The following is a 24,142-nucleotide window of genomic DNA, read 5'->3' as shown; positions in this document are numbered from 1 at the left end:
AACAGCACCTACATCACTGAGTTGTGAGCATAAAATGAAAGAATATTTGTAATGAATTTAGCACACTACCTGATACATAGTAGGTGCTTAACAAATGCTTGTTCCTTTATTTTTCCCCTTCTAAAGTCTAAAATTATATGACTCCATGACTATACCCTTTTATCTTTCTCTCTCTCTCTCTTTATACATATATACATACATACATACACACACACACACATATATATATATATAATTGTTTTTTACCTGCTTTACCAACAGCAATTAAAACAACACCATAAAAGTTAATAATGTTATTAAGATAATATTAATCCAAACAATGCTATATGCTTAGTTTCCCAAAGGTCTTAATGGAATTTTAAACTATTAAAGCTTCAAAGTTTTGAAGAGGAAGAAAATAAAGCTAAATCAGGGATGATGATGATAATAACTAATATTTATCTAGCACTTACTATGTGCTAAGTGTTAAGCATTTTACAAATATCATCTCATTTGATTCTCACAACAACCTTAAAGTTAGGTGTGATTATGACTCTCCCCCCATTTTACAATTAATATGAAGGACTGTGTGAGGGGGGTAGGTGAAATCTGTGGTCTTCAGTATGTTTCCAGATCTCTTCATAGGGAGAGCAAAAAAGAAGCCAATGGATAAAGAAAAGGTTAAAAATGGGGGTGGGTAGACACACACACACACACACACACACACACACACACACACACACAGGCATAATAGAAGGAACAAGCTCCTGGAATAGATGGGGGAAGATGAGATGGAAGATACAAGTAGATGGTTGCCATTGGCAACCTCATTCTCTGAATCTGAGGTAAAGCATGGGGAGATGATGCTACAGTGATTCAGTGTTGCACTGTGGAGTAAAGGGAGCTGACACGGGTAGCTTCAGATTTTTTTCAGTGAAGTATAAAGTAATTTCCAGGGCTGAGATCCAGATAAGGTCCATGAACAGAGAGGGTTTGTGTAGGTGGGTACTTTCAGCATTGAATAATTAAAAAAAAATTCCCCAAATATTTTTTCCTTCCATCTCTCCCTCCTGATAAATCTGTTCTCATTGTAACCTCCTATCATTTCTACTCCAGGCAACTTTCTTCCTTCCAAAATCTTGAACCCTTACTTAGCCAGTTCAATTTATACTACCCTTAACCCTTGGATTTCTCATTTCCTTGTCCTACCACTGTGCTCATTCCTTTCAAATACCAATTCTGTCTTATTTTCACCATTCATTTGTTGACTTCTGCTCCCTTGCAGCTAAATAGAGTTGGAAAAAAATCATTCAAGAAGTCAGACTACCACAATTCTCCATTAACTAGTCTTAGCTAGACCCTAAATGATGAGTTTCTTTTTCCCTGACTGTCACTTGATAGTACAACTCAACTGCTGTTTTAAACCTGCTCTTTTCTCCTCAGATCACCCACATCACCTCTCCTTTTTTCTTGAACCTTATCTTACACTTTATTGAAAAAAAATCTGAAGCTATTCCAATATCCCTCTATTCCGCAGTTCCATGCTTTGAATTACCCAAGCATCATCCCCTGCTCCCCAGTCCTTTCTTGCTTTGCTGCAATCTCAGAGATAAAGTTGCTTATCTACTTGTGCCCTTATGCCATCTTCTCCCATCTCTTCTTAGGAGCTTGTCCTTTCTATTCCTTTCTATTCCCAATTTTTAACCTTTTCTTATCTACTGGCTTCTCTGCTGTCCACAAATATGCCCAGATCTTCCCAATCTTAAAAAATTATCTTTGCTTGACTTTCTTTCCCTTCACAAATAAATTCACTGAAAAATCTGTCTACAATTGTCTCCACTTTATTACCTCCCACTCACTTCTTAATCCATTGCAGTCTAGATTCTGTCCCCTATCACTTGACTGACTCTCTTCTCTCCACAATCACCAAAAATCCCTTTATTGCTAAATCCTATAGTATATTTTTATTGTTCTTATGTTTTAGCTTTTCTATAGCATTTAGTCCCTCCTTTCTCTTCCTTTCCTTCCTTCCTTCCTTCCTTCCTTCCTTCCTTCCTTCCTTCCTTCCTTCCTTCCTTCCTTCCTTCCTTCCTTCCTTCCTTCCTTCCTTCCTTCCTTCCTTCCTTCCTTCCTTCCTTCCTTCCTTTACATTTCTCACTTAGAAAAAAGTAATAGTCTTCTTATTTGTCTCCCTGTATCTATTATCTCCTCTCTCCAAGCATCTGTCAAAGTGATAACCATATCACAGGACTTACCATATCATTCCTCTGTTCAAGAAGATTCAATGGCTCTCATTATCTTTAGGAAAAAACAGACTTTTCTGATTGGCATTGAGAGCCCTTCATAATTTGGTTCTATCTCCTTTTAGGCTGATCACACCTTATTTCTCTTCTAGGTATTCCATCCAAATTCTATATCTCCATTTTTTGTTCCTTTGTATAGGCTGTTTTCTATGCCATTCTTATTATCTACTTCTTAGAAACTCTAATTACCTTCAAGGTTCAGGTCAAGTCCCATTTCTTATTTTCAGTAGGCTTTTTCTGATTCTTTTTGATTATTGGTCCTCCCCTTTCCCTTCTCTCCTCTTCTCTCTCATCACAATGTATTTATTTTGTATATCTCTCTCTTTATCTGTTACTTTACTTTCTTAGCTGCAGAATGGGGACAAGAGCACCAAGCTCATAGGGTTGTTATGAAAGTCAAATGACATAAAATATAAAAAGTGTTTTATAAACCTTTAAGTGCTATATGCATGTTAGCAATGATTACTGTATTATTATTGTTAGAACATAAGCTCATTTTTTTCACTTTTGATAGACCCTTAATAAGTGTTTAGTGATTGATTGAATAACAACTCCAAAGGGGATTTGGAAAAGGGAAATTCAGGGATAAAATTAGGTATATTCTCAGAACCAGTTCTCTCACATTAGTACAATGCTCTTCAGGCCATGGCAGAGTGGTGGAGGGAGTGTGTAATGATCTTCCATGTATGGCCACTCCCAGTTTTTCCTGGGATTGTTGGACTCATGTTTCAGAACAGCTCAACGATTAGATTGGGAAGGCTAAGTTCTGCTCAAATAAGGCTGAGTAACTTTCCATTTCTGTGATCAAAAGCAAAGAGATAGCAATCAGGTCTGAGTTAGAGGCAAGAGGGAGAACAGAAGCGAATGACTCAGAAAATGAAGGTTCGTTGCTGGAGCTGGGCAATTTGTCAAAATTAGACAGACTGAGCCCAAAAGAAAACAGTTTTTTTGTTGGATAAAATTCTTTTTGATTGATTAATTGATGACAATTGATCTATTAGGGATATGTATCTTGAACCAGGAACATTTATCAAAAGATTAATCTTATCCCCATGATCATTCTATAATGGATTTTTATTAAATTTAAATTTAGGTCATTAGCTTATAAAGGGCAGCTAAGAATGGAATGTCAGGCTTGGAGTCTGAGACACTTATCTTTGATTCAAATTCAGCCTCAGACACTTACTAGCCATGTGATCCTAGACAAGTCACTTAACCCTGTTAAATAAGCTGGAGAAGGAAAGGGCAAACCACTCCAGTATTCTTGCCAAGAAAACCCTAAATTGGATCATGATGAGTTGGACAGGAATAAACAACAACCAACAACATCAATTTATAAACAATCAGTTTATTATTGCAATTCAGAGCTGGAAGGGATCTTAGAAAGGATCTGGTCCAACCCCCTGTTTTTGTAGATGAGTAAATCAAAGCCTAGAGGTATTTGAATAATGGCATCTTACTCCAGAGCCAGTATTCTTTTGGGAATGGAGTGGGGTAGAACTATTTTTATACATCATTTTTATACATATATCTCATTTGATCCTTACAATAATCTAGTAAGGTCTTTACTATTCTTATTCCCATTTTAAGAATGGGGAAACAAGAAAACAGAAAGTGACAGAAGTAACAAATATCCAAGGTTGGATTTGAACTTGGGTCTTCTTGAGTGTCTACTGAGCCATTTAGTCCTTATTCTCAACACTTTCCTCACTGTGCCATTTACATTTTTGAAACATTAGTGTTTTAATTTAAAAAATTATTTACAAAAGGGACACACTAATTATTTTTCTATGTATAATTCCATGTTTTAAAATATGACTTCTTATTTGCTGGTTATTTTTGTCCTTGAAAGTGTATTTTTTTGCCATTGTATGTCTATCTTTTGAATCTAGGCAGCACCAATCATAAAAGATTTAAGAGAAAGCAGTTCAATCAACCAACACATCTGTGGGATCCTGAGGAAGTTTGGAGATCGGACTTTTAAAGCCATGTAAGTTTCTAGCTCACAGGTCTAGATAGGAAAGAATGGTTTGTTTACTGACTTCATACTGAAAGCAGAATCTTTGATTATCACATTTTGTAGAAGCCGGAGTTACTCGGATCTCTGCCAATTTCTTATAATTCCCTTCATTTTTTTAGTCATGTCTGACTCTTCAAACCCCATTTGGGGTTTGCTTGGCAAAGATACTGGAGTGGTTTGCCATTTCCTTCAGCTTATTTGACAGATGAGGAAACTGAGGCAAACAGAGTTAAGTGATGTGCCCAGGGTGACACAGAGAGTAAGTGTCTGAGACTAGATTCCAATTTAATTCTTCCTGAATCAGATTCTATGCATTGTACCACCTAGCTGCCTGGTGTAAAGAACTAAATTCGAATTTGGACTTAGTTGCTAGTTGTGTTCCTGAGTGACTTACTTACTTACCTCTGTCTGTGCTAGTGTCCTATCACATAATGTGGGAATAATACAAACACTTACCTCCCAAAGTTATTGTGGGGATCAAAAGGTCATATTTATAAAATGCTTAGCATAGAGACTGGAACATTGTAGACCCTTAATAAATGCTTATTTCCTTTCCTTCTTTGGTAAGGGGGAAAGAAGGATGAAAAAGATGAAAAAACTGAGTTTATAGTGACAGCATTTGCTAACATTTATATAGTATTTTAGGGTTTGCAAACTGCTTTCATTTATTTATTTAGATTTTTATTTAATTAAAAATACATTTTCATTTTCAAAATATATACAAGAATATTTTTCAATATTCATCCTTGCAAAACTTTGTGTTTCAAATTTTTCTCCGTTCCTTCCCTTCATCCCCCCAGATGGAAAGTAATCCAATATATGGTAAACATGTATAATTCTTCTATACATATTTCTACTTTTATCAAGCTGCACAAGAAAAATCAAATTAAAAAGGAAAAAAGAGAAAGAAAACAAAAAAACAAGCAAATAACAACAAAAAGGGTGAAAATATTATGTTTTGATCCACATTCAGTACCAACAGTCTTCTCTCTGGGTGCAGATGGCTCTCTCCATCACAAGTCTATTGGAATTGGTCTGAATCACCTCGTTGTTGAAAACAGTCATGTTCATCAGAATTGATCATCACATAATCTTCTTGTCATGTACAATGTTCTCAAAGTGCTTTCATTTAATCCTCAAAAAAAAAACCCTATGATGTAGATGTTATTATAGTCTTTATTTTGTAGATAAGGAAATGGAGATACAAAGAGCTTATATGACTTTTTCAGGATCTCACAGCTAGTAGGTTTCTAAGTTAGGACTCAAACTCTTTCCTACTACACTATGTATGGGAAAAATAGGAAAAAGATATTGGAGAAGGAGAATACCAGACAATGCATGAGTGAATGAGCTCTTTAGAAAGGAGTGAGATCACAGCTCACTCTGAGAGAAAGATTTCATCCAAAAGAAAATCTCTCTCTGAAGTCTCTTGTGATACAAACTGGATGTCAGAGGAACTGGCTCACCTTCCATATCTATTGCTCCTCAAGTCTTTCCTTGCTTCTTTTCTTGAGAGTGTCTAGAACCACATGTGGCTCTCTATTAAAAACCTGTGGATCTAGCACTGCCCCTTTTGCGGTATCAGTTTCAGCTCTATTAGTCATTCAGTCATCCTATTTAATAGCAGATTGCAAAACATTCCAGGCTTGGATGGAAGTCTGATTACACTTCCATCCACTTCCAATTTTTTTGGTAATAGAACATTGCCTTAAAAAATATATATGTGATCGGATTGCTTACCATCTCAAGGAGGGAGGAGGGAAAGGAGAAAGGAATAGATTTGGAACTCAAAATTAAAAAAAAACTCAAATATTAAAAGTTGTCAACATATAATTATAATGCAGAAAAATAATTATTAAAATTGTTTTAAAAAAGAAAGAAATGTATGTGCATACCCCCCCAAAACTGCACAAGACATCTCAGTTTATATATTTTTAGGCTTTGGAGATATATAACTGGAAATACTATTGGATTCTGAGAAATGAATATCCTTTGTTATTGATTCTCTTTCTTTCTAGAATGCTTACCAAGCTGAGTCAAAAGTTCCCCAAAGCTAACTTTACTGTAATTCAGAATCTGGTGCTGGATGGTGCCCATGTCCACATGGAATGTTGTAATGGCAATGTACCAGAGTGTCTGCAGGACAAGGTAGGTAGCTACTCCGTCCATGAGGGACAGTATGAAGGTCCCCAATTTCTCTATTGTGGGGGAAATCTACATTTACAATTTACCAACTGACAACTTGGACTGTCTTGGGATCACTTAACCACAAGTAGAACAGTAATGAGCAGGAGAACTGGATTTCTACTCATTACAAGACAGCTGAATTTCTGAACCAAGTTCAGAGACAAAAGGATTGCAACTTAGGCAATTGTAGGGCAAAATCACCAACTAGAAATAGGAGCAATCACTTAACTTCCTAGCTGTGTGATCCTGGGCAAGTCACTTACCCCAATGTCCTCAGCAAAAAAAAAAAAAAAAAAAAAAAAAAAAAATAGAAATAGGAGCAATAAAAAAGACACAAAATAAATCTTTTTATTTCACTAAAGATTACTTAACCTAAGGTTGAAGTTACTTGTTCAGAGGTACATAGCTAGTTTTAGAGGTAGGATTTAACCCCTTTCTTTTTGACTTCAAGTCCATTATTCTAGCCATTATTATCAGAGACACCTAAGTGGAAGTGTGTAGAGTACTCTGCCTGGAGTCTGGAAACTGACTAAATTATTTCTGAAAAGAGAATGTTCATGAATTGACTGAATGGGGATAGTCTTATTATATTACGGGTTCTGAGTTTGAATTTAGCCTCAGATATACTTGAGCTGGGTAACTTTGAGCAAATCACTTGACTTTGGTATGCCTCAGTTTCCCCAACTGTAAAATAGAGATAATAACTTTTGTAAAGATTGAATGAAATAATATTTATAAAGTTGAGCACAATTAATGAAATTTTCCATTAGATTGTGAGTGTTTTGAGACAGAGACTGTATTTTGTTTCTTTTTTTTTTTTTTTTTTTTGTATCTCCAGTGCTTAGTACAGGGTCTGGTACTTAATAAATGTTTATTGACTAATTGGTACATAGTAGGCTCTTAATTTTGAGAAAAGCTAGACTTCCCAGGTCACAATAAATGTCAGACATGGAATTTAAATGAGTCTCTTCCTAAGACCAGTGTCACCTATTTATTTCAGGAGAATAATTCAAGTGTCCTGATTTCCAGTGTAGTGCCCATTAACCACACTGACTCTCTCCCTAAGCTAACCTAGAAAAGAAATACTGCCAGGTAAAATGTGAAAGCTGATATTGTCCTTTTCTCTTTTACAGAATGAAATTATGTCCTATGTCTGTTCCCAAAAAGATATCTTGTCAAATCAAGTCCGAGAATGCTGCGCATTGCCCTTACGAGATCGGGGTGAATGTATAGTTGGTGCAGAAAATGATGGTCAGCCAGAAGGATTATCTCCCAATCTAAGAGGATTTTTAGAAGAAACAAAGTTTCACCTATATTCTTCAGCGGAAAAAGATCTCTTCTTGGCAAGGTAGCATGATTTTAATATGTTCATTTCAATGAAACGAATTTGATTTGATGATCTTGAAGTCATGGGGGAACAGGCATTGGGTTTTATGCAGTCACTAGTATTGCTATTCTTTATAAGTGACACTCCCATTATTGGGGCTTTACAGAAGCTGTTTCCCATTCCTGGAGTATGCTTCCTATTCAAGAACTTGACAAGAAGTCTTTCCTGATCCTCTTTGAATTGCTAGTGTCCCACCTCATTACTCTGTATTTTATAATGTATAATTTATAAATACTTAGACATATTTATGCTATCATCATTTATGAAATGTAAGCCTCTTGAGGTCAGGGACTAATTAATTTTTTTCTTTATATTCTTGGTGCCTGGAACATAGTAGATACCTGGTACATTTTTGATTGATTGATTGACTGGTGTCAGAAGATATAATTTTCACTAAAGGAGAAATTTACTTGGCAAAATATTTTCCTTACAAAACAAGAGATATTGGGGGCTGAGCATCCCTTTTCTGTTGAAAAACCCCAAGGCTAGACTCTTCTATAGACTAAATTTGACTCTGAGAGATACAGGTCTCTAAGGAGGAATTAGGTTCTTCTAACTTTAATATTCAAATGTTGTATAAACATTTGGTGGCTGTAATTTTTGGGTTAAACACCAGGGGGTGCTGTTAGAAAACTACTTTTCCCAAGTTGATTTGGACAAGAATTTTGAGACAAAAGATATATATATATATATATATATATATATATATATATATATATATATATATATATATATATATATATATATTTGTTGCTTCCTCTGTTAGACTATAAGTTTCTAGAAGACAGTATTTTCTTTTGTCTTTTTTTTTTTTTTTTTTTTTTTTTTTTGCATCCTTAGCACTTAACACAGTTCCTGGCACATTGTAGGTGTTTAATAAATGTTTATTGATTGAAAGAAGCGAGTACTTTGCATATTTTCATATCAATCAAGTTACGAATCATTAAATATTTATTAAGTGCTTACTAGATACTGTGTTAGTCTCTGAGAAATACAAATCCAAAAGGCAGAATGCAATGTATTTACATTTAATCTTTACCCATTATTACAATATAAATAGACCTTCATACATGTTTGCATTTTTTAATATAATCTAATAACATTTGTTGAGCTTAATAGTGACAAAGTCTAGAAATAATACAGTAAAATTAAAAGGACATATTTCTCTCTTGTTTTACAAAGCATCTCATTGTTATGAGTAATTTAAACTTAAATACTACCATCCCAGATTTTATAAGTGGGATAGAGTGCAGAGATAACAGATGTTTATCTGAGATCACATAGTAAGTGGTTAAGTGGAGATTTGAACCCAGGTTTCTGGTTTCTGATCACTAATGTTTCTATAACACCAGGTTTCTGACCATTTACAGTCACCAGTGCCATATAAAAATGAACAATTAATTCCTTAGATGTAGAAGAACAATTAGCAAATCTAACAATCAACAGGTATTTATTAAATGTCTGCTATGTACCAGATACAATACTAGCCATTGAGGAATACAAAGATAAAAATGAAATGTTCTTTACTTTCAGAAGTTTGTATTCTGTGGAGTAAGACTATATGTACATATAGAAATATACTAGACATGTTTAAGGGAACACATGGGTGGTATAGTGGATAGAATGCCAGACTTAGAGTCGAGAAGACTCATATGAGTTCAAATTTGACCTCAAATCTGACCTCAGACACTTGTATGATCAGTACAAATCACTTAATTCTATTTGCTTCAATTCCACATCTGTAAAAATGATCTAGAAAGGTAAATAGTAAACCAGTCCAGTATTTTTGCCAAGAAAATATCAGATGGAGTCATAAAAAATCATACATATCAGAAACAATTTACTGATAACAATGAGATATATTAAAAGCAAACACAACACAAGGGACAAATTTTAATTTTCAAAGTTGGTTATTTAATTTGAAGGCTCTACTTAGCTCATCTGGCAGTAGTGGCAATGAATATGTATGTGGGAAGGCCATTTGGGTTTCCCACATATATTTGCATTCACAATTTACACATTTTATACCAGGAAATCAAGTTTAATCAAAATTTCCATACCCTAAAGCCTGTGACCAAGCTATAAATCATAGCAGACAAATAACTTTGAACAGAAAAATGAAATTTATTTTGTTTAATATTTATATAAAATGCATGAAATAATCAATCCAGAAATACTAATTATTAAGGATGTATGATGGTTCCAACCTAGGCATTAAGGCTCCATGTCTTTAAGGTACTTATAATTTAGATGGGAAGAGAAGATGAACATACTTGAAAAGATAACTGACAAAGCAATAAATCATAATTTCTAAGAAAATGGCTACTCAGTAAATGTTAGAGCGAGGAATCCCCTCAGAATAGTATTTGGGAGATGGTTAGATGTGTGGTGGATAGAGTACTAGACATGGAGAAGACCTAAATTCAAATTTAGTCTATTTATTGTGCGACTGTGGGAAAGTCACTTTCCTTTAAAAAAAACCCTCAATTTCCTCATTTGAAAAGTGGTTATAATAATAGTACTCAAATGAGTTATTTTAAGTGCTTTGCAAATGTAGAAGCACTATGTAACTTAGCAATGATGATGATGATGATGGTGGTGGTGATGACAGTAAGAGAAATGGTAAGTTTGAGTTTGGCCCTGAGGAAAGAATTAAATTCATGTACACCTGTGAGAACTAATGTAGCACACAGACGGTCCGCCAGTAATCCCTTACTCTTATGTCAAGGGCAAGAGACAATATGTACAGATTATTCTATGTGAAGAGCTATCTACACATTATGTTTTCGTCCATAAAGTATATATGTCCAAGTTGATTGGCTCTTGCATGACTGGAGTGAATGTCTCTTATTTCTGAAAGTATAGTGGATGTTAGGTCATGTCTAAATGGCTCTCTCAAGCTGACATCATTGTACTTCATTTGTATCCTGGTGAGTTCTTAAGTTTTAAATGAGATCCTCTCACATGCTGCTCATTAAAATGCATAAAAGACACAAATGATCAAGGAAACACTTATAATTTAGCTACAAGTTAATGATTCATTTTGGGCATTTAGGTTTGTGTATGAATACTCAAGACGACACCAGGAGCTTCCTGTCCCAGTGATTTTGAGGATTGCCAAAGGATACCAGTTAGCTTTGGAAAAGTGCCCCAAAACTGAGAATCCTTTGGAGTGTCGGAACAAAGAGGTATGGTGTTTGCCATTTCGATGCAGTACAAAAATGTTCCTGATGCTTCCAATATGTTACAACCTCCTTAATGATAGGCACTGTCTTTTGCCTCTTTTTTGTATACTCAACAATTAGAAAAGTGCCTGGAAAATAGGAGGCAATTATTAAATACTTATTTATTATTTAATTCCAGTGACTGAGGATGTTTAAACACATGTGCCATTTTCCTCGTATTTATTTTCTAATTTTGAACTTCTGGTCCTTAGCTCTGAAACACCGTCCAAAGTATTTTGGGTAGAGGTATTAGATAGAGGTATTAATAATCAATAGGCTGAGGTATTAAAATACCTTAAGAAAGTAGAATTGTTGTGCAAAATGAATATGACAATTAGTACAATGCCTGCTACAGACTAAGTGCTTAATAAATTCTTGTTTACTGACTTGTAAAATAAATATTGGGTTTTATAAAGAAATACTTTTTCTATTCTGAAAGTTTCAACATAATCCCTATATGTTTTACCTTGTTTTTCCATCTCCAACATTGGACATAAACATGTAGTATAGTGGAAATAATGTAATGAAAAGAGACATGGATCTGAAGTCTAGAGAGACCTTTGTTTGTATTTCTCCTTTGACCCTTTATTATGTAACTCTGGGCAAGTCCCTTTACCTTGGTTTTCTTACCTATAAAAGGAGGATTAAAAATAACTGTTAAAACTAATCTCACAGTTGTGAGGCTTCTAAAGATCAATTTGTATATTTTTTGCAAACTTTAAGACAGTCTGTAAATAGAAGTAAAAAAGACTCGGATACTCTAGACAGGTCCCAACTTCTCATTCCTTTGGACAGCTCCCTACATATCCAGACAACTATAGGAGGGAGCTAGGTAGAAAGATGGTTAGAATGTTGCATATGGAGAAAAGGAAATCTGAATTCTAATACATCCTCAGACACTTACTAACTGTGTGAAGTTTGGCAAGTTGTTTAACCCATCAATTTCCTCAACTATAAAATGGGGATAATAATAGCACAACTATCCAGGGTTGTGGAGCTTAAATGAGGTACTATTTATAAATTTATGTAGTGCTCAGCATGAATTAGGCACTTAATAAATGCAAGCTATTTTTACTATAAATTGAGAAGGTGCTAATGTACATTGTTAAGAGAGTTTCCTTAACCCTACGCCAATGAAATCATAGATTCAGACCTAATCTCTATCCCCTATTCTTAAGGTGATTTTCATGGTAATACAAAATAGAGTTGTTTTGAAGAGGTACAAAAGGTGAAATATTTAAGGAGAAAAAAATCTATGTGATACTTTTTTACTGTTTCAGGAAGAAGAAATAAACAAACATATTCAGGAAAGCCGAGCACTGGCCAAACGGAGCTGTGGGCTCTTTCAGAAATTAGGAGAATATCATCTGCAAAATGCGTATGTATTTCTGGGAGTTATTTCTCAGGATTTAACAATAACATGATGAAAGAAAGCTTATCTTATTAATCAAAATCCAACTATAAGATCGCCAAATCTGAAAATCATAGTTTAGGATGAAAATGTTCCCCATTTCTTCTACATATCTTTTACCATCTACTCCCCAGGGAAGGTGGACAAACACTGATTAAGAACCTATGATGTGCCAGTTCTTCACAAATAATATCTCTATACTCCTCCTTCTAAGTACTGTTTGATTCACTCCTTTCAAGGATGCTGTGAAGACAAAAGGATTTGTTACCTGTAAAGCATTAGATAAATGCTAACTATTCTTATTGTTACCATCATCATTATTAACCTCATTCTCTTTGACTTCTCTGCAGCCTTTGATGTTGTTCACTTTCTTTTCCTTAATATTCTCTTCTCTCTAGGTATTTGAAGTACCACTCTCTCTCTCTTGATTCCTGTCCTATGTATTTGACTACTCCTTCTTTGTCTTTGCTGGATCTGCATTCAAATCATGGTTTCTAACCATAAGTGTCTCTCAGGGTTCTGTTCTGTGTCCTCTTCTCTTCTCCTTCTAACTTCACTTGGTTATCTCAACAGCACTTAGCTCAGTATGGCATATAGTAGATGTTTAATAAATGTTTTTTAATTGATTATAATGGTACCCATAGTTCAAATATTACCATCATTTCAGCTGGCATGGAGGAACTTAGAGGAAGAGTAAGTCAAAGAAACACCCATGAATAATCAGGTAATCACCGGGAATGCTTCTCCCCCTCCTCCCCAGATTTCTCGTGACTTATACTAAGAAAGCCCCACAACTGACCACTGAAGAGCTGATTGGCTACACCAAGAAAATGGCAGCCACTGCATCTGTATGTTGCCAGCTTAGTGAGGACAGACAACTAGCCTGTGGAGAGAGTGCGGTGAGTGTCCAATTTGATTGTTCTGTCATCTCTGCTCAGATTTTCTTATTCCTGCAATAGATAGATAAATAAATTATAAATAATTATAATTTTCATTTAGGGGATTTTATGGTTGACTGAAGTGGTAAAGCCAGAAAAACTTTGTACAAGGTCAAAACTAGAGGCCAGCTTTCTCAGTCCCTGACCTGAATCTTCTGAAAGAAGTCCTGCTTTTAGTCCTTCTAGAATGCCTGATAGAAGCATTAATTTGCTGACCCATCCCCCAATATGTATACATAGGTTCTCCATTAAGGCATAATAGTGTAGCCAACAAAATATTAGTTTCATGATTTATTTGTTTATATTCACCAAATATTTATTTGAACATTTGAAAGAAATCCTGCTTTATCTTGACAGAAGAAAAGTGGTCCTTGTGTTTTCAGTTATACTCATTTTCTTTTTTTCTCTTTTTGGACTTTAGTTCCTAATATCATATTTTTTCTCTTTTTTTACAATTGTATTGGCTCTCTTGACATTAATTCTGAGATTCAGCAAGACACTCATTCTCGAGAGCCCTGTGATGTCCTATAATAATAACTAATAAGAATATGTAGTCCCTTAAGGTTTGTAGAACACTTTATCTGATGTTATCCTCATAACAATCCCCAGATGCTTTTAAAAAAATCCTAATTTTGCAGATGAGAACACTGAATCTGAGGGAACCCAAGTTACTTTCCTAAGGTTACACATTTGATAAATATCTGAAATCAGAATCTGAACTCAGATCTTCTTGACTCCAAGTCCAACACTATCACTATTCCACTTAGATGTCTCAATTTAGAGATGCATAATCTCCTTATATATTAGCACTAATTTTATAAATATGCATTTACATAGAAAGACACAATTGATTGTTTCAATTACTCCTCAAAGTAAAGTGGGTTTCCTATTTATTTTTTCCTCCTTTCATCTGCCTCATGCTGAAGAGTTATTGAGGTCTCTCCATGCAGACTTCCATGGCTGAAGGCACACTTTGGTTCATTCTATATTTAAAGCAAAGCGTTAATATTCTGTGAAAAGGGGTAGGAGCATGCATGCAGGTCTTTTCAATTCTGAAACATGCATAGTTCCCTGGCTTCCCAAAGTGATGGGGAAAGTCTATTTAGATCTCCATGAAAAGGAAGACCTAACCTTGATTTGCTTCATTAGAACATTTTACATATGAAAATCTCTAATGCTAATGAGGAAAATATATAATGATTGAATATAAGATATTATTTGAGTAACATAACAATGGTATTAGTTAAGTCCTCTAACTATTATTCTCAATTCAGAAAAAGGAGACTTTAAGATAAGGGTTCTTAATCTTTTATCCATAGAGAAAGGTTTCAGGGGAATGAGAATGATTGAAGGGAAAAAAATCAGACCCCTACTTTTAGTAATCTCTAGCTGAAATTTAGTGTTTCCTTCAATTTCAAAAATATACTTCTGAAAAAGGCTTCACAGAGTTCACTAAACTATCAAAGGAGATCTATGATATAAACAAAGAGAAAAAGAATCCCGTTGTTAGAAGGTTAAATAACTTGCTTTATGGCCCACATTTCGGGAGGTTTGAAGTGGAACTTGCTGCTGATTCCAAGTGCAAAGATGTTTGAGTATACCATTCTTCCTCTCCATTCTTTGGAAGTTCATTTTATAAAGCAGGATTATCTAAAAGGCAAAATCCATAATCATATAATCTCTACTACTAAAATGAAGGAAAATTAAGGTAATTCCAAAACATATGGAGTAATAATGAGTATCATGAAATGGAAAGACATAAAGACATATCAAAAAATCTAAGTAAATTTTATTTAATTTCAACAAACATTTATTAAACAATGTCTGTATATAGAGTATTACTCTAAGAATTGGGAATGATTAAAATTTAGATCAAACAGGTTCTGGTCACATGGGACTTATAGTTTACCAATAGAAGTAAGACATAAATACATATATAAATATGTTATACATATAGGTTTAATTTTTGGGAATTAAGTAGAAAGTTTAAATTCTGGTTACTATTATCTGGAAAATGATATCACTTTTGTGACTTAATGTATAATCTCTTATTATTTTTCTTATCTTTTCTTTTTATCTCATTTTCCCTTCCAGGCTGATCTTATTATTGGACAGTTATGTGCAAGGCATGAAGCCCAACCTATAAATGATGGTGTGGCTCATTGCTGTGATTTTTCCTATGCCCACAGAAGACCCTGTTTCAGCAACTTTGTGAAAGATGAAAAATATGTTCCTCCCCCATTCTCTTATGAACAATTCAAGTTCCAACAAGATCTTTGCCAGGCTCAGGGGGAAGAGCTGCAGAAGAAGAAGCAAGAGTAAGCAATTACTAAGGGCTTTTATGGGGAAAAAACCCTCAGTAATGAAGATCAGTCTTCATGGATTTCTTTTATTGCCACTTAAAACTGTGGTCTTTGTTAATGGAGCATTTGTCTTCTAAAGTGCTCTAAAGAGTGCTTGTTTATATTTGTCCAGTCATCTTCACAGCATCCCTGTGAAGACACCATTTTTGGGTGGGAAAGGCAGTCAACTATGGTTCCTGGTATTGCTTCCTCCTCTATATCCATCCATCTGGCTATATGGTATAGAGAAAGTGACTTGGTTTCTTGCTCTGGATTCACAGTCAGTGCAGGGGGGTAGAGGGCCATATACTACCTCCTTCTACAAGGTTAAAGGAATGTCCTGACTAGTGCAAGAACATAGTAATATAAGTAAGAAAGCTTAATCCTGGGGGGGACCCTACTATCATCATCAACATGACTCATTGAGCCCATGAAAAAGCCCTGTGCAAAGTACAGGGGAATAGTAAGGTGCATCAATCATGGTTTTTGTCCTCAGAGATCCAAATGGGAAGACAGAACCTCTGTCCACAGAATCAGGTTCAGTCATGATAGTAATAATATGGATGGCACTGTAAGGTTTACAAACTGTGTCCCTCATACCTTCCTTGTGAGGTAGATGGTATAGAGCTGATACCTGACTGGCTGAATTTTGGAGTAAGAATAATGACTCCAATTGGTAAAGTCACTCACTCAGAGTCATAAAACTAGAATGGGCCAGCAGTGGCTTGCAGGCTTGGCCACCTAGCCATCTACCACAGTAGATAAAATGGCAGTCCTGGAGTCAGGAAGACTCCTCATCCTATGTTCAAATCTGGACTGGGACACTAGTTGTCTATCCCTCGGCAAGTCACTTAACGGTTTTTGCCTCGGTTTCCTCATCTGTAAAATGAGCTGGAAAAGGAAATGGCAAACAACTCCAGAATTTTTGCCAAGAAAAGCACAACTGGAGTCACAAAAGTTAAATGTGACTGAATAACTGCAATAACAACAACAACAAATTAGAATCCAGAGCCAGACTTGTTGACTCGAAATCCAGTGCTTTTTCCTGTGCTCATGAATGATATGTGCATTCGCTCCTCCTTGGAAGTCTTAAAGCACAGGATATAGACCATTAGTTTTAGTAGTTGTAGAGAAAATGAATTCTTTTTGAGAATGAACTAGAACCAAATGATTTGTGAAGTTTCTTGTAACTTTGAGATTTTATAGCTATGATTTTGAGTTCTCTATAGCATTTTAAAGTAAAGAAATTGTATTGATTTGGGAAGATTTAACAGAGGAAATTGGACTTGAATTGGAGTCCTTCAGGTATGAGGAAATCTTAGAAAAGAAGAAAAGCATTTCAGTTGAGAAAAAGATCAGGGCATCTGTCCCCCAAAGTGTTCATCATCTGAAGCAGAGAGGATGATGTTCAGACCAGAGTATGTAGGAACTTTTAAGTAATCAGTCAATTATAGTGAACACTTGACTAAGTCAATGGCTTATTAAGTGTTGTCTGTACCCAGAGAATCTCAATCCAGGTAAACTCAAAGTTACTGATTTAAGATCCAATGTTAAACAGTGGCAGAAGAAAGTTGATGGTGCATAAATATAACCTACTACTCTCTAGGGAAATTTCAGAAAATGAAATAATTCCCACATATTGATGGATTTGTTTTGGTCATAGGTTTTTGATTAATCTTGTCAAGCAAAAACCACATATAACAGAGGAACAACTGAAAGCAGTCATTTCAGACTTCACAGGCCTATTGGAGAAGTGCTGCAAAGGAAAACAGGAAGCCTGTTTTGAAGAAGAGGTATATGTGATTCTTTTTTATCCTTATCATGATCGGTTGAATGTTTTATGATTGCAGAATAGAGGATTGCAAAATGACAACAGATCACTTTTTATGCCTTGTATTTTATTTTCAATTAAAACAAAGATTGATGATTTTGTTTCCACAAAATTCTCCCCTTGGAAATTTTAAAAAGGAGGGGGAAAAAGGAAAAATAAGAGCAATTTTAAATGATCAATTATAGATGTTCTTGTTAGTATTATTTTGGTATATCGTATGTGTATATAATGTGCTTTGGTATATATACTTTCACGGTGGTTTATCATACACATCACATGGAGCATCTATTCACCTTTTCAATCTCTGAGCTGTCTCCATTATTTCAAACTGCCCTCACATGGCAGGAATAAAGAATCAGCTATGTTCAGACTCTCACCATTCTAGGGGTAACTAATTGAGGGACAATGCATTTTCCCTTATTTGTCTCTTTTGCTTTTGAGTCCCTTAAACAAAACCAGCCACTTAACAGAGGTGATTCTTTTGGATCTTACACGCAACATTTACTTTCCAATAAGGCAAAAAACAAACAAACAAACAAACAAACAAACCAAAAGCATCACAAATAGTCATTTTGAATCTCATTGTCCCACTAATACTATCAGTTTTTAAGAAGAAAAATTGGCTCACATTTACAGGAATCTTATGGGATGCACACGAGGGAAGAAAATTCTCAGGGTAACTCATAATTCTGGGCTACAGGCTTTGATGCTTCATTCAGGAACATTCTCCAACTAGGAAAATCCTCTTCTCTTCTCAGATTGAAATAGTATTTTCAAATGCTTTCAACTTACAATTATCCTTAAAAAGATGCTGCCTCTTACTTTGGAAAGGTGTCCCCTTTAAGTTAGAAAATGAGAGTTCTCCAGATTGGATAATTCACACCAGACTAGCCAGTGATTCATTTAGCAAGATCTAGCCTTGACCAATTATTACCAACAGAATTCCCAACATAACAATTCTGGTCTTTGGGCAGGGCAAGAAACTTCAACTTCACTCACCATATTTTGCATCATCCATTAAGCAAAATTAGGTATGTTAACTCTTTTCATTTCTGCTTTTCCCTGTTATACCATATGGGGGCAGAAAAGAGCAACAGGAATTTCTTACATGCTTTCCCTCTCTTAAGCTCTAGGTGGTACTAAAGGGTAATGGTTGGAACTTAGGCTTTCTTCCATTGAGCATCACTCTTTATCCAGCCAATCAGGAATTAGCGGCTGTAGTTTCTTGCTAATGTAGCTTCTAATGAGAGCAACAAAACTGCTTTTCCCATTCCTTCAGTTTCTACACTATTTCACTATTTTAGCTTACCTCTAAAGCCCCAGTGCCTTAAGTTAGAGTCTCCTGGGATTCATTAACTCATTTTTAACTTGTAAAGGGGATATCTAGGTTAGATGGCTTTCTTAGGAGTCTATAGAAAAGAAATATTAAGTGATAGTTAGCAACAACGGTAGGATCGAATGAGGGTTTTTTAGGGGTGAGGAAGACATGGACCTATTCAGAATCGGCATGAAAAGGGAGGTGGTGCATGGGGACATTTTGGAAATATGTATGTGTGTATAAGAGAGAATAAGAGAGAGAGATAGAGAAAGAGACAAGAGACAGAGAGAGACACAGAGACAGACAGAGGCATAGAGAGACAGAGACAAAGAGAGAGAGACAGAGACAGAGAGACAGAGACAGAGAGAGACAGTGACAGAGAGAGACAGAGAGGGAGACACAAAGACAGAAATAGAGACACAGAGAGAGGGATCACAGAAGAGATAACAATGGCCACTTCTTATCTCCTCTCCTGAGTTGTTCCATTCATGCTGGAGAATTTGTTCTAGGACTAGCATCAGACAACAATCCCCACCATTACATATTTGTCAGCCATTGCTAGTGATAATTTCCCAATTTGAATACACAGCATGCATTCTTCCCAGCTAATAAAAATGAGGTAATCCACTTACCATGAGGTAAGACACTCATTGTTCATTCCTATTCAGAAAGCACAGACATGCTCTCTCACTTAATCATGTGAGAATCAACAGATTTAAAGATATTGGGACAAAAGAAAGAAGGAAAATGTCATTGGCTGATAATATTGCCCCTAAGAAATGAGAATCCTGTAAACTCTAGAAACTGGGCAAGGTTGTCACACCATGGGGAAAGAAAAGGGTCCATACTGGATCCTCTTTTCTCTTTCATCAACTTCCATGATTATTCCAATGATTATCTCTATGTAGATAATTTTTTTTTCACTTGAAGATACATCTCTGTTCTCTCTTCTGACTCCTAATCATGTATCACCAACTGTTATAAGGAAATTTTCAATAGGATGTACATAGATATCTTAAACTTATCATGTTCCAAACTAAATGCATTATTTTTTCCTTCCCTTTTCTCACGTTTCCTATTACTATCAAGGGAATCACCATCCTCCTAGTCAATAGAACTTATACATAGGTATCCTCTTGATCTCCTCATTCTCATGTTTACCACTCATCCAATCTGTTGTCATCTTATTATTTTTATCTTCATAATATCTTATTAAACATCCCCTTCTCTCCTCTGATATTACCACCACATTAATGGACTTCTGAACTATTTTAGAAGCTTTCTTGTGGTTCTGTTTGCCTCAAGTCTCTCCCCATTTCAATCCATCTTCCATTAAGCTGCTAAAGTAATTTTCTGAAAGGATAAATCCAACCATGTTGCCCTTGCCTCCCAACAAAATAAATTCCAATTTATCTCTTTGACCTCCATGATCAAATATAAAATCCTTTCACATGTAAAGCCTTTAATATCTGGAGCACTTCTTACCTTATATATTTACTTATACTTTATGATACACCTACATTGGCCCTGAAGCTGTTGTTTTGCACACCACAGCCCATCTCCAGGCTTCATGGTCCTAATACCTGGAATTCTTTCCCTTCTTACCCCTATTACCTGACTTTCTGAAGACTCAGCTTTAATTGACTTTTCTACCAGAAGCCCTTTTCTAATTACCCCTGCTTTACTTTTGATTATTGTATTTTGTACCTACATATTTATTTACAAATTCTCTGCTTCAAATATAAACTCCTTGACACTAGAGAACTCATTTTTCCTTTCTTAGTATCACCAGCTGTTATCATAGTGGTAGACACATAATCTGTGTTTAATGAATGTTTGTGGATTTATTAACAAAAAAATGACAAAAATATTTCTTATACATCATACAAGGTGATTTAAACTTACATATTTGTACTTCTGTTCATTTTTTTTTATTTCACATTGTCAAATCTCATCTGAAAATGGTGGTTTTTATAAATAAATTTTAAGTTTTTTAAAAACTAATTCAAAGTTCTTTTTCTAGCTGTTCTCTATGAAAGTATTAACAGTTGACATCATTTAGCAGTTGATATAACACTTTTTCTTTATGCAAAAGTACTTTTTAAGGTTCTTTCAGCAGAAAATTCTTCTCAAAAAGGCAGCACTTTAAAGATATATATATATGTATATATATACATAAAGAAAAGTTCATTCATTTGAATTTTAAATTTGAATTTTGAATATTCATCTAATTATAATTGGATGGATGTGCTGAACTTGATCTTTGTAAGACTTTGGAGAAGGATTTATTAAACAAATGAATACTGTAAATAGGATCATTATGGGGAGGGATATAGTAAATATTTATTTTTGCTTTAGGCAACAAAACTTTTCTAGCTTTTCTATTGAATACTTTCTGATTTAAAAAAAAGTATACTTTTTTCAAGCATACTTGAAATTTCTAATCTAAATATTGAATTTGAAATCAGAATATACTGTTGAATTTAAAGCATTTCGTAGGTATCACTTTCCTTCTATTTCCTCATCTGTAAAATAGATGGACTGATCAATCAAACTATAAGTCTGTTTCCACTCCAGATCATTAAATTGCAATGCCTCAGTTTCCCTGAATTGTTCTGCCTCAGTTTTCCTGATGGCCACCCCTCCTTTCTGGCCATTAGGACTGAGAGAATTAGGGCTGAAGCTCTGGCCCCTCTCACATTTCAAAGTGTCATAAAACTCCAGATGGCTTATCTCAAATACCTATATGGCACTTTCTATCTTTCTGGTTTCAGACTTCCTTTCTCCTGCTCGACCATCTTCTTTACCCCCAATCTCTCAGAATTAAAAAGTTATGGTCCTTCCTGGAAATTCCACTCACTCAGTGCTCTGCCTCCCCTTGCCTTTGTTTCCCTGATAGCTGGAGCCCTATAAAAGTATCTGGAATTACTTTCTGGTTGTTGGATGCTTTGAGACAAGAGTTCAATCTAGCTGGCAGGCTATGGCTAGTATGGCTTTGCTAGTCCAAATTTTCCACTATTAAAACATTGAAAACCCTAATTTCTGTCTTGCCTCAGACATTTCAATTACATTTTGATGATTCTATGAAAATACCCCAAAATAATAAAGTGCATTTCTTTTAAAATATAGCCCATAATTGATATAATATTAGGTGTATAGCATTTATACATATATACATAAAACAGATCATAATTTGTATATATATATGTATATATTCATATATACATTGTGTGTACATATATGTGTGTGTATGTTTATATATATATATATTCACATATATATATAAAAATATAAAACATTTTATTAATCAGACTTTAAAAGGTACAGCTTAGGAGGTTTTATGAAATATAAATCATAGCAGTAGAACTGGAAATAAACTAGACATTGTATAGTCTAACACCTTTATTTTATAGAACACAAATAGGTCTCAGGGATTCTATGAGTTATATAAAGTTATACAATTATTAAGGGTCAAGAATAGAGATTTAAACCCATTTCTTTTGTTACTCTAAACCCTGCATCAATTAGTCAAACATTTATTAAACACCTACTATGGACTATGTATTGTATTAGGTGCTAGGGATATAAATATAAAGTGAGATAATCCCTACTCACATTACATTGTATATATGTACTAAAATATACCAAAATTTCTCTCTGTATACTTTAAAGGTAATACTTTCAGTCTTATATTTCCAACAAAATCACTTGTTCTTTTTTATTGCTTTTGACAACATTTATTTTCTTTCTTTCCAGGGTCCAAAATTGATCTCAAAAACCCAAGAGGCTTTTTAAGCTACATCAGGTAATTTCAGCTTTGGTAGTAAGGGAACCAGACAATAGAAAAGAAAATTCCTATAGATAAGAGTCCAAATGTTAATTAACCATCATTGGGAGACGCATTGTCATTTAGTGGATAGAGAATTGGACTTGAAATTGGAAAGATCCAAGTTCAAATACTATTTCCAATACTAGTTGAAGGATCCTGGAAAAGTTACCTCACCTTTCTGATCCTTAGTTCCTTCATTTCTAAAATAAGGGAGTTGGAGTAGATCCCTCCTACTTCTAAATCCATTTTCTGTAGATAGACATAGAAACCAAATTATTCCCAGGGTGTTAAATATAATGAATTATCTAATTCCTTGTATCTCTAAGGGCATTGATCCTTCTCCATTGAATCTTATTATTTAAAAGAAAATCTAGCCTAGAATCTAACAAATGCAATGAGAACTTATTCTTTTGAGTATTTCTGGTGTTCTTGGTGTTTTTGATTTAAAAAAATCTGTTGGGTTTTTCTTAATAGTTCAGAAAAAATTTTTAAAAATTTTCACAGTATTCTTAGACAGAAAAGAATAAGTTTCTACACTTGTATATCTGTTTGGTGATTATTATTTTGCTAAATCTTTCTCTTTGTTGCAGGAGGAAGAGAAGATAAAAAGAAATCACTAATTTGCTATTTTTCCCCTCTCTATCTTTCATGGTCATGATTATTTTAGTGGAATTTCCATATTGTCAGTTTAAAATACAGCATTTTTTTTTCTCTCTGAAATTTCTGTATGGAAATAAATCATTTCTCAAACTCTCTCTTCTCTTAGCATGCTTTATTTAAAAGAAAAAGACAAAAACCACCCTTTATATATGCTTAGAGACAATTTTTTTAACCCCTGTTTTAATAAGTTCTCTTAGAATAAAAATGACAGGATGGCATTGTGTTATTCATCAGGATAGTATTAGAATTTAAGAATATATTTACAACTAAGATAACTGATTCTATAAACGATCAGATATAGAAGGGACTGAGGCTGTGATTTCTTTGAAATTGGGGGCTCTTAAATGTGGAAACTCTTTCCCAAACCATGTTGGTACCTTTTTTTGTAACTTAGAATCCTGAAGAGTTATGGAGGACATCGAACAGCTAAATGACCTATCCTGAGGAATGGGGAAGATTCCTTGTGGTTAAGTAAGGATTAATTTAGATAGCATTGTAGAAATTTCAGCGCTTCTCCTAATTGCAGCAGCACAGGCAAAAAGGACAGCAGGAAGCAGGCAGGAGGTCCTGGTAATACTACTTGTCAGAATGGGGAAGACTGAAATGGAACATTAATAAAATTATTCAAAAGTTCCCCTGGATGGAGAATTGACAGTGTTAGCAGTTGAAGAGATAACATGATGTAGAACTGGTTAAAATGTTGGGTCAAGAAG

The 24,142-nt window shown here is 34.8% G+C and overlaps 1 protein-coding gene across 1 annotated transcript in view; it reads left to right on the top strand.

Annotated features, from left to right (window-relative positions):
* The window catches only part of AFP (alpha fetoprotein), a 31,664-nt gene extending 8,142 nt beyond the window's left edge, over nucleotides 1-23,522 (top strand). Inside the window, exons 6-15 of the mRNA XM_074276229.1 lie at nucleotides 4,175-4,272; nucleotides 6,321-6,450; nucleotides 7,623-7,837; nucleotides 10,932-11,064; nucleotides 12,381-12,478; nucleotides 13,272-13,410; nucleotides 15,544-15,767; nucleotides 17,455-17,584; nucleotides 22,697-22,745; nucleotides 23,360-23,522. Of these exons, the coding sequence (XP_074132330.1) occupies nucleotides 4,175-4,272; nucleotides 6,321-6,450; nucleotides 7,623-7,837; nucleotides 10,932-11,064; nucleotides 12,381-12,478; nucleotides 13,272-13,410; nucleotides 15,544-15,767; nucleotides 17,455-17,584; nucleotides 22,697-22,735 (1,206 nt within the window). The 3' untranslated portion in view covers nucleotides 22,736-22,745; nucleotides 23,360-23,522. The remainder of the gene's footprint in view (nucleotides 1-4,174; nucleotides 4,273-6,320; nucleotides 6,451-7,622; nucleotides 7,838-10,931; nucleotides 11,065-12,380; nucleotides 12,479-13,271; nucleotides 13,411-15,543; nucleotides 15,768-17,454; nucleotides 17,585-22,696; nucleotides 22,746-23,359) is intronic.
* Nucleotides 23,523-24,142: the final 620 nt, after the last annotated feature.

The sequence above is a fragment of the Sminthopsis crassicaudata genome, chromosome 6, assembly GCF_048593235.1.
Source record: "Sminthopsis crassicaudata isolate SCR6 chromosome 6, ASM4859323v1, whole genome shotgun sequence".
NCBI classification, from domain to species: Eukaryota; Metazoa; Chordata; class Mammalia; order Dasyuromorphia; family Dasyuridae; genus Sminthopsis; species Sminthopsis crassicaudata.
Note: the sequence above shows the minus strand (reverse complement) of the source record. Positions and strands in the feature narration are given on the sequence as shown.